This window comes from Scyliorhinus torazame, chromosome 11 (assembly GCF_047496885.1).
Source record: "Scyliorhinus torazame isolate Kashiwa2021f chromosome 11, sScyTor2.1, whole genome shotgun sequence".
In the NCBI taxonomy this organism is placed as follows: Eukaryota; Metazoa; Chordata; class Chondrichthyes; order Carcharhiniformes; family Scyliorhinidae; genus Scyliorhinus; species Scyliorhinus torazame.
Window position 1 is genome coordinate 104,154,873 of NC_092717.1, and position 11,743 is coordinate 104,166,615.

Sequence of the window (11,743 nt, forward strand, 5' to 3'; positions counted from 1 at the left end):
CGGCTTCACCCACAGGGGGATATGTCGGGGCATGTACGGGCTCGCCCATGGCTCCACCCCTTACAGGAAGTATAAAGGCAGCTGATCTGCGGGGCCGCATTCATTGTTGTACCGGTCACAGGCAGGCTCAGTTGCAAGCTGATTAAAACCACGGTTTACTTCTCAACGTGTCTCTCAGTGAATTGATGGTCGCATCAATTTAATCAGCTTGAAATACTACTATGGAATCAGCCCTCAAACCTGATAAACTGGAACTCGATCCACAGGCCGCGAAAATTTTTTCACACTGGCTTTGATGCTTCAAGGCCTATCTCGCCGCGTCATCTACGCCATCCGTCACGGACGAACCGAAACTGAGTCTTCTCCACGCACGGGTGAGCCATCGTATTTCTGTCCAGCTCGATGGCGCCGCGTCCTATACAGAGGCCCTCGCACTACTCAAACGCATAGATGTACGGCCCGTGAACGAGGTCTACGTGCGACACATCTTCACCACTCGCCGCTTGCGCCCTGGGGAGTCGCTAGATGACTACCTACGCGACCCCAAAGCCCTCGCGCGCAACTGTAACTACCAGGCCGTTATGGCCCCTCAGCATATGGAGCTCGCTATCCGAGACGTTTACGTGGTGGGGGTCCGATCAAACTATGTAAAGACAGCGCCTGCTCGAAAAAGGGGCCCAGGACCTGGAGGACACGGTAACACTAGCTACCTCTCTGGAGGTCGCATTTCAGAGTCTTACTGCGTTCCGCGCCGACCACCTCGTGGGCCCCCGACCAGAGACTACCCCATGCTTGTGCCGCGCGCCCATCATGGGTGGCTGCCCTGTTATTTTTGCGGCCAGTCCCAACACCCCCGACAGCACTGCCTGGCCCGCAACGTGAACTGTAGTAACTGCGGGCGGAAAGGACACTTCGCCAAGGTCTAAAAACTCGAACTCACAGACCCGATCCACAGACCCCGCAAAGTGGCAGCGTGTCTGCCGCCTCCGCACAACACATGGGGGCCGCCATCTTGGCCATCCTCCCCCACGCGGCCGGCCATGTGCGATCCAGGGGACTGCCATCTTGGACGCCATCGTCCTCACCGCCCACCACACTTGACCAACGGGGGCCGCCATCTTGGCCGCCATTTGCTACACCGCCCGAGATGTACGAACGGCATGGACAGCAGCCATCGCGGGGCCGCCCCAGCACCTCCAATCACGCCGCCGGCTACCCCCAGCTCAGCGCGGTCACCCTGGACCAGTCGCGACCGAAGCACCTCTGGAGCTCCATGATGGCCGTCCGGGTAAACGGGTATGAGACACCTTGCCTTTTTGACTCCGGGAGCACAGAGAGCTTCATTCACCCGGACATGGTAAGACGTTATTCGCTCCTAATATTCCCGACGCGACAAACTATCTCCATCGCCTCTGGGTCGCACTCGGTGCAAATCCAAGGGTGCACTACTGCAACCCCAGCGATCCAGGATGCTGAGTACGCTAATTTTAAACTATATGTGCACCCAGACCTCTGCGCTCCTCTCCTCTTAGGACTCGATTTTCAGTGCAACCTCAGGAGCCTAACTCTTAAATTCGGGGGGCCCCTGCCCCCGCTCACCATATGCAGCCTCGCGACCCTAAAAATCGACCCTCCCCCCCCCCTCTTTGCGAACCTCACCGCCGATTGTCAGCCAATAGCCACCAGAAGCAGGCGGTATAGTATGCAGGACAGGACGTTCATTAGGCCTTCAACTGCATCAAGGCAGACATCGCCAAAGCTGCAATGTGCGCGGTGGACGAGTCCGTCCCCTTCCAGGTGGAGAGCGATGCCATAGAGGTCGCTCTCGCCGCCACTCTCAACCAAGCAAGCAGACCGGTAGCATTCTTTTCCCGCACCCTCACCACCTCTGAAATTCGACACTCCTCGGTCGAAAAAGAAGCCCAAGCCATCGTGGAAGCCGTACGGCACTAGAGGCACTACCTCGCTGGTAGGAGGTTTACCCTCATCACTGACCAACGATCGGTTGCCTTTATGTTTGACAATACGCAGCGGGGCAAGATCAAGAATGACAAGATCTTGAGGTGGAGGATCGAACTCTCCACCTATAACTACGATATAGTATATCGTCCTGGGAAGCTCAACGAGCCCCCAGATGCCCTGTCCCGTGGCACGTGTGCCTGCGTGCAAGATGACTGATTACCTGCTATCCACGATGACCTCTGCCACCTGGGGGTCACCCGGCTCGCCCACTACATCAAGGCCCGCAACCTGCCCTACTCCATCACGGAGGTCAAAGCTGTAACCAGAGACTGCCAAATTGGTGCGGAGTGTAAACCGCACTTCTATCGACCAGATAAGGCCCACCTGGTAAAGGCGTCCCGGCCCTTTGAATGCCTGAGTATCGATTTCAAAGGGCCCCTCCCCTCCAATAATCGCAACACGTACTTCCTGAACATCATAGGAGAGTTCTCCCGTTTTCCGTTCGTCATTCCCTGCCCCGATATGACCACTCCCACAGTCATCAAAGCCCTGCATAGTGTCTTCACCCTGTTAGGTTTCCCCAGCTATGTCCACGGCGACAGGGGCTCGTTGTTAATGAGCGACGAACTGCGTCAGTACCTGCTCAGTAAGGGCATCGCCTCGAGCAGTAACTACCAGCTATAACCCCAGGGGAAACGGGCAGGTGGAGAGGGAGAACGCGACGGTCTGGAAGACTGTCCTACTGATCCTAATGTCCAGGAATCTCCCGGTTTCTCACTGGCAGGAGGTCCTCCCCGATGCGCTCCACTCTATTAGGTCCCTCCTTTGCACGGCCACAAACGAGAGCCCTCATGACCGCTTGTTTGTTTTCCCTAGGGGAGCTATCTCAGGGGCCTCACTTCCGCCCTGGTTGATGACACCGGGTCCAGTCCTCCTCCAAAAACATGTTCGGAGCCATAAGACTGACCCCCTGGTAGAGAGGGTCCAGCTCCTGCACTCCAACCCACACTATGCGCATATCAGACACCCCGATGGCCGGCAGGATACCGTCTCCCTCCGGGACCTGGCGCCCGCAGGCTCCGACACCACGACCACTACTGCATCCCCCACACTGGGTCCCATCCAACCTCCCATGTTCAGCGCCCCTACCCCTATCCAACCTCCCATGTTCAGCGCCCCTACCCCGATATGGTTCTCGCGCTCCCTCCCACCCGCCGCACCGGTCCACAGGAATGAAGCTCCGGAAAAGCCGCTCCAGGAGTCCACGCCTGTGCCTGCTCTGGGCCCAGCTCCACATCCACCCGAAACTGCTGCAACACCAGTGCTTCGGCGGTCGCAACGTACAAAATAAATGATGAAGACGTACAAGCTGTGTTAGGGTACAAGCTGAAAAGTCGTAAACCACCTTTGCAAAAAAGTATTTTAAAAACATGCAGAAACGTCCTAATGCAGAAATTTGATATTCCACAAATTTAAAATTAGCTATTCAGGGCTAGTGAGGCTGTTCAGCTGTAATCATTACTCTGTACACCAGCCGGAGTGGAGGACAGGGGTGAGGGCGGATGTATTGGCATTCACATCACTGCTGGCCTGGAGACAGATATTGTTGAGCTGGAGGCAGGTGATGCCACCCAGTGCCACAGCATGGCTGGGTGATTTAATGGAATTCCTGTACCTTGAGAAGGTTAATTTTGCAGTGAGAGGGTCGACCGATGGGTCCTATCGTAGATGGCAGCCATTTATTTTGCACTTTGCAAAATAAAATGTGTAAAATACTTTGTACAAGAGCTGGTCACTGTGAGCTGATAGTGGTGGAGAGGGGGTGGGGATTGATTGTTTGTTGTTGTTTGGGGTTACATTTCTGCTATTGGGGTTCATGCTACAGTTGCTTGTAATGCACGTGTTATTGTGGTGTGTTGCATAGTTTTGATATAAAAAATGTAAAATTTCAATAAAAAATATTTTCAAAAAAACTTTGTACACCATTAAAAATCTGGTTATACCTCATTAAACAAAGGTTCACTTTTTCCAAGATTTTTTTTACAGATTACATTGTAATAGGTCAAGTTTTTGGTGATTTCGACTGGATTGCAATCTGGAGAGATTTCAGCAATGCACCCTATGGGGAAGCATAGAATCAGTGACAGAAATTTCTGGAGTTCTACATTTAATTTTGCATATGCATACTCTGGAAGTTGATATCAGTTTCAGAGCAATAATGATGGTGAACACTGGCAGTTATTCTGTCTTTACCACCACAAAATACTGTACCATTGTTATCTGGAACAGTTGGTCACTGAACCCATGTCAGGAAGTGATATTAACTTGACAAAAAGTAGCAATCATGAGTGGTGGAGAAGGTCAGAGTCAGAGAACCTGGACAACAGTGATGGCAATATGAGAGAGTGTGGGATCAGGCTTATAATGAAAAAGATTTCCACAGTTCTTTGGAACAAGTGAAGTGAACAACATTATTGGAGAAAAGCATCCACAGTGAGTACAGTATGAACATTTAGCCTTAGTAAAGCAAATTTTCAAGGGATGAAGGGGTGAACTAAAGAAGCTGGAATGGACAGAACTTTTAAAAGGGAATAGCATCAAAGAAAAATGACTAATGGTGAGAATTACTATAAATAAGAGCACAAGGAAAAAAGGATGACAAAGTGAACAAAGGATGACAAAGGCAAAAGAGTGATGTGGGCATTACTGCATGAAGGACAAAATAGATATTATTCCTTCTCTACTAGGCCGGGGGTTGTGCTGTAGACGGAGAGGAATGTGAAATGAAGATGATGAACTTTAAGGAATTGACCAGAACATCTAAAATAGAAAAGGAGGTTAGGATGGCAGCAAATGCTTTTGTAAAATCGCAAGCGTTTCTATAAATGTATTGGTAGTAAGGTAAAGACAGAAACTGTGGCGTCATTGGAGATTTTTCAGAAGTTGAGGAAGAAATATCAAATAAGGTGTTGATACTGCTAGGCTTTGGAAATAAAAAGAATACCATTGGTGTAATTTTCTGCTCCCACCAGTGGCAGGAATCGTGGTGGGCGAGGCACTAAGTTTGGTGCGATGAAATAAGTCAGTTTCCCGCCAGCGGGAAATTAGTTGGAAATGTTGTACCCCTGACCTTGATGGTGAATTAAAGGCAGGTCTAGCTTCCCGCCGATCCATGTCAGGAACCACATTGCATCTAATGAAGACTCACTAAAAGATTAGGGAGGTAGAATTACATTCCCCTCCAAATTGTGCCCGACCAGTGAGAATTTTAAAAGATCTTGTTCCCGACTGTATACAAGTGGCATGACCTGGCAAGCTTCAGTTCATCAACGACGTCAAGGACCATGGGTGTTGCTTTTTCCTTTTTGCGGACCTTGCATAACTTCATTTGAGTGCCGTTTGCAAATGCGGAGCCAAGGCTGGACAAGGGAAGCAGGTGAAGGCTGAGGGTGGGGGGTTGGATGGAACAAAGGCTGGACACAGGCCGTAGGCTTACGAGGGAAAGGGGGTGGGAATGTCAGAGGAATGGAGGAGGGGAATATCATGGGAGGGTGGTGAGAGTGAGGAGAGTTTCTAGGAAAGGGGGGTGTGAGAATAACTAGGTAAGGGAGAGAAAGTGTATTAGAGGGCAAGGTTGGTGGTGTTGATAGTAACGTCTGAGGGAAGAACTCAGAATACTGGTGATAGGAGGGAAGAGTCACAGTCAGAGGGGGGAGTGAGATGCAGTAGGATGGAAGATCCAGGTCAGAGTTTGGTCGGTGAAAGTTGCATTGAGTGGGTCATGGAAAGGGACAAGACTGGTGGCCTGGATAATGGGACTGGCATGGGATCGGTAACGGGTGTCGGCTCTCAGGGGAGGAAAGGCACGTGGAAGAGGATCGTGATAGGGTAATGGAGGGAAGCTCAAAGGTGACAGAGGGGAGGGGAAAGGTAATATTGGGTGGATCTATGGTGATAAGAATAAGTTGGAGGGAGTGTGGAAGATGGTGGAACGAGGTTGAAAGGTGACAAGCACCATTGTTCCAAGTTGACTTCGATCCCGCAGTTAATCAGTCAGTGGGAACCCTTGAGTTGGGAAGAGGGTCTTTTTGGGTGGTTGAAGATCAAGGTCAGCACAAGTAGCCTACTAAAAGGACACCCTAATAATTATGAGACAACTAGATGTCAGAATTGTTCAGTTGTGTTCTATTCTCTATAGTGAAGGCCACATTGTAGCAGGTTTGTTCCCAATTCATGGGTCTCGTAATATCAAGATCTCAACAAGGTGTGAAGCTGCCATTCATTCTATGCAATGTCATCAGCTGCAGTCAGGGACAGGGTAGAAGTAGGGAGGGTGGTGGCATACCTCCAATGGGCATGATTGATGAATGGCAGCCAACTCCTAATTCGAAATTTCAATCCTCCTAAGTGAATGGTCATAGCTGACAAAAGATCAAATAGTCTTTTGATGCTGTCAAGGCAATGGTCTCTCTATAGAGTCTCAAAGGTAGTGGAGACAAGCACATCAGGCTTCTTGCACATGACTCTCATCACCCTGGTCAAAGATCACGGTCTCCATATGCATTCATGTATGAATGGGAGGAACACCCGTCTCTGATCCTCCAGGGTGTCCTTTACCTGGAAAGGGTAGGGTGGGGATGCCATGTCTAGACGGAGACCTGGTGAAGGGCTTAGCATTTTCCTGCAGGCCTTGCAATAGAAGGAAACCGGTAAAGGAAATGCTCTCCAGAATGGAAAATTCATTCCAATGACCAAAGCACAGAACTTCATACAGCTGTACTTAAAAAAGTCACAAGCAAGGTCAGTCACATCTTTGTCATTTTTGTTATTGAATCATTTAAAATGTATTCGTACCTAAGTACTGGGAAATAGTTAATATACTTTATTTTTGAAGGACATATGAGCAATTCAGCAAATTAGAGGTCTAACATTCATTGTGAAAATGTATTGGATTGGATTGTGAAAGACGGTATTGAAACACTTAGATAAAAATGATTTGATAGAAGGAGTCAGTGCAGATATATGGAAAGAACAACTTGCGAGAAACATTTTTCTGTTTTCTTTGAGGAAATTAAAGATGTTATTGACAACAGGAGTTTTGTGATGTGATATATTTAGATACTGATTAATCTACACTGTTGAAAGAAATGATATCAGCCAAGCTGCTGAGGCTGATTGAAATTGACTAAACCAAATAAAGTAAAGGATTGTTATGAGTGGAGTTGTGTTGATATGACATGGGGTCACTCACTCCTTTGCTGTTCACAGTTTATATGAATGATTTCGAACTGATGGACCAACATAGCAAAGTTTGCAAATAGACACTGAACTGGAGGAAGGTGTTCAGATAATAGGAAACAAGCAAATTAAATACGAACGGACCTGGATAGGATTGGAAGACGGGCTGAAGTGTGACAAATGGTGTTTAATTGCACAAATGCAAAGTAATGAGACTATATGCATAAGGGAAATACTCAGTGAAAATATAAACCAAATAGCTTTAGGATATATTAACATTAAAAAGAACTTGGAGGAAATTGCTAGATATCTCACTGAAATGAACAATGCAGTGTGCAGCAATATGAAGGAAAGCTAATTGAATCGGAGGGCTATAGAAATATCAAGATAATGTATTAATCCCAAGAGGTAATAACAAATCTCTATATATACTGGCACTGCCACACCTAGAGTATTGCGCATATTTGATCGCCATACTGCAGCAAATATGTCCAGGCCTTGGAAGCAGTGCAATAAAAAGGGCAACCTGAAAACAGAGCTTATGACATTGGAGTTAGAATTATAAGTTGAAGAGCCTGAAATTATTTAATGTGGAGAAGACAAGGGCTCAGAGAGATATTCTTTATGTATTCAAGATTCACAAATTCAATATATTGTCACAAATGCACGAACCAGAAGACATGGGCACAGGCTTAGAAATGAGAACACATATAACCAATTTAGAATTAAGTACTTTATAAACACTATATATAGACTAGACACTAAATGTGAGGCTGATAAAATGAAAAAAATGAAGGAACTGGCAAAAAAAACAACGGTTACATCAAGTGAGCTGAGCTACAGCAATATTGTCAGTTTGATGTTGATGCAGAATGGCTTTGGGTAAGCACAAAAGTAGAAACTAAGGTACCAGTTCCTATTTTGAGACCAAAATACTAAACTCTGCCAGAAGGCTGTTTCATACAGTTAGCAGTTGCATCAGCTGCTGAACAACTCCAACATGGTGTAAAGTTGCATTTTAAAATGTAAGGAATATTTGTAATGTTAGTTTTGAAAAATCACCTACTCTCCTAACATTCAAATTGAGCAGTCCCGTGTACAGAGATCTGCATATAAAAAGAGATATGCAGAATCCCTTTGTGGTTGACTTTATTATGATCTGAATACATGCACAACTGACAACACAACCCTGGGCTAGAAGCTAAGCAATCCAGATGACACGTTGAAACTGTTAGTCGCGAAATAGCTGCAGCCTTTAGGTGTAGCTATACTGTTGTTTTCGTCGTAGCAATTTCCGCTTGGGTTGACACATGTACAGTATAATTCCAATTAAATATTAAATTAGTTGTTCTGGCAGTAAGTTGGGTCTTATGTGCACTTTAATAACTGAAGCAGTTTTGTTTTGCATTTTGAGAAAGCAGATGCTACCATCCGTGCTGCTAAAAGCTTTTTAAAAATCTGCCAGTGAATTGCTCTGAGCTACCTCCTGTTGGCCATGACATAATTCTCAGCTAAGTAACATAACAGGAGTGTCGCCAGTTGTAAATCACACTCTGCACCTACTGTTGGCAGAACATGAATGTAATAAAACAGCTATCAGCCTTACAGTTTTCAAAGATATAAGAATGGTATTAAAGCAATGCATTGCAGAGATGGAGAAATGGGAATAAGATACTTCATTCCAAAAATGGAGAAAGTCACTGACGACTTATTAAAAAAAAAAATGGAATGTACTACAAATCAGGAGAGTGTTACCTGTGGATCTCCCTGCACCCCACTTGCCCCCTTAGCATTTTGCTCTTTTTAAAATAAGCAATGAAGACAAAGTTTAGCAGTGAATTAACCAGAATGCCCTTTAATTTCAGAATTCTTCTTCGGGTTCTTTTTCCTTAGGACATTCATTTTATTTTGTGTTTGGTAAGCGGGTGGGAACAATTTCGAAGTACAACAGAGTCTACTTTCGGAAACACGGAGAAAATTTTGATTTGTACTTGGCATTGCCGTAATAGACAATGATCACTGAATAGCAGAGTCAACTTTTTATTTTAATAATTAGTTTTTTTATTACAAGTATTTTAAATGTCTCTGAGTGATTAGACAGTGTAGCTTTAAAGCGGATGGGAAATTGTGATCCACATACGATTACTAAATACTACGACATTCTAATTTTAACTCAATCTTATGAAGGATCGTCCGTTCTTGTATAAATGAATCCCCAGTTTATTGACTCTTGGTTTCAGGGAGGCGGGGTTGGCGAAGCAAGAAACGAGGCAAAATAAATGGGGTAATAGATAATGAAAACCAAGAAAAAGCGGAATTCCTCAATGCGAGCGTTTAAAGATAATAAAACTCGCGGTTTAAGTCTTACCCTTTAAGAATTGTTATAAAATATAACGTGCTCCTTCAGATGCAAATGTGTCATACGAATCCTACCGACACACCAACTTTTCTAACCTTGCCAATAAAGTCTGCGTCGGTTCATTTAAATACTGCAACAAGACAGCAATATTTACAAGCCTCAAATCACCATAACAACCGGCTTCGGCGCTGTCTCCCTGCAACTGACGCCTCGGCTCATACGCAACTGCAAATGGTTCAGAAGTTTATCATTTTAAAACTCCAGCGTGGGGGGGGGGGGGGGGGGGGAGAGGAGGAAAAGGCAATTTACATCTTCAACAGTGCCTCGGTCAGAAGGACGGGCTGAAAATACAGGTTTATTTCATTCACAGTCTGACTGTCACCGCTTGCACGCCTGTGCTGGCGAGGGGATCGAGCTGGGCGGGGAAGCCCATCCACACCTTACCTTAGCGGCCACTGAGGAGCCGGGTTTTTCCAGCAAATCCCACAACTTCCTCCTTTTGTCGGGACAGCAGGAGTTGTCAAACTCTTCGCCTTCTCGCTCCTTCATGGTCTCCGCCTCGCGCCTCAGTTCCTCGTTCATTTGCTCCTTTTTCTGGTGGTACCTGGCTTGGCAGCAGGACTCCAAGTAAATCTCATCAATCCCCCAGTAGTCGAGCTCCTGGCCGAAGGAGAGCGCACACATCTCCTCCATCATGTGCAGCTTCCCGGTGCGGTAGAAATTCAAAATCGACGTGAAAGCCCCCGGGTGCCGGTCAAAAAAGTACTCGTTGTCGTCGAGGTTATAGTCATCGCAGGTCTCCAGCAGGGACTCGTGGCTGTTGCAATCTCTCAGTTTGCCCAAACGAGTCCGGGGTAACCTTTCCAGGGTCCTCCACAACACTTCATGGTTCAGTCCCCCAACGTTGATTCTTACCCTCCTGCAACAAGCCTTGCTCCTGATGATCTCCATGGGCTCCGGGGGGAGAGAGGCTGTGGATCGGGATGCTTTCTTAGGCATTCCTGTTGGGATCCTTTCTGCCATAGCAGCGACGCGGATCTATATTTCAAATCGACGGTGATGAATATATTAAATCAATTTCTCTCGGGTGGAATAAATATGAAACAATACATTAATAATATTGAGGGCACTTTAAAAAAAACGGAGCGGCGCGCGCGCGCGGGGTGAAGGCAGACCCCCGTTACTCAGCTCTCCCATTGTGGCAGCTCCAAGGAAAACAACGTAACGCGAGCGAGGTGCCCGCTGTGTCAGCCTCCGCCGGCCACTCACTTTCATTCAGCGTTATCCCCGCGGTCAGCGCTGTGCGGCTGAGGGATGCCAGGGACACGCCGCCTCTGACTCAACGTCCACCGCACGGGCGGAGTCACGTCGACGGCAGCCGCGCTCCCGCCTTCTGTCAGCGTGCCCCCCTGAGCTCGCGCGCCGCATCCCACGTGCACCGCGCCCGCCCCCCCCACCCACCCCTTCCCCGGGGGCGCGAGCGCCGCATCCCACGTGCACCGCCCCCCCCCCCCCTTCCACGGGGGCGCGTGCGCCGCATCCCGCGTGCGCAGCCTTCCCTCCCTCTCGAGACGGCAGTGAAGACGAGCCCGACGCCAGAACATAGTTTGCGGCCATGCGGTGGGCGTCACTAGCTACGGCAGTGTTCGTTGTCCATCCCTAATTGCCCTATGAAGTGGGATTTCTGGCGCCCGCCTGGGGTGGGGGAGCTTCACAGCCAGAACGGAGGCAATTCAGCCAAAAAGCGATTTGTCGCACCAGCTGCCAAAACCATTCCTGCCTCCCGGCGATCGGTGCAGGGGACAGGTTCGCTCCTGGAGCTGTGCGCAGTGCCTTGAAACCTATTGATCAGTGTGTCCCGGGGTGTTAAATTGACAGTCTGGAGATTGTGACAATCAAGGTACAGGGAAGTTCCAATGCTTGTTCCTGCCTCATAACGTAGCTGAGACCCTCTGGGAGTGTTTTGATAGGTCCCCCAGACCAATTCAAGGGTCAGTGACAAATCTCTTCATGAGGCACAAGTGTCACAGAGACTAAAAGAGGCAAATATGTCCCAGTTAAGTTATAAAGAACTGCGGGGAGCAGAGTTTAAGTAAGGTGGGTCATTGGGGCAAATTTACACCTTTGGGGCAGTAGTGTTCCGCTTGGCACTGCCATTGGTCTGAAAGTGATTGTAAGCTAGTG

The 11,743-nt window shown here is 47.8% G+C and overlaps 1 protein-coding gene across 1 annotated transcript; it reads right to left on the minus strand.

Annotated features, from left to right (window-relative positions):
* Nucleotides 1-4,024: 4,024 nt before the first annotated feature.
* On the minus strand, nucleotides 4,025-10,850 carry LOC140385934 (potassium voltage-gated channel subfamily B member 2-like). The gene is made up of 2 exons (XM_072468586.1): nucleotides 10,004-10,850; nucleotides 4,025-4,081 (listed from the first exon to the last, which is right to left on the minus strand). Exons 1-2 carry the CDS (start codon nucleotides 10,580-10,582, stop codon nucleotides 4,025-4,027), a joined length of 636 nt encoding a protein of 211 aa, XP_072324687.1. The 5' UTR covers nucleotides 10,583-10,850.
* Nucleotides 10,851-11,743: the final 893 nt, after the last annotated feature.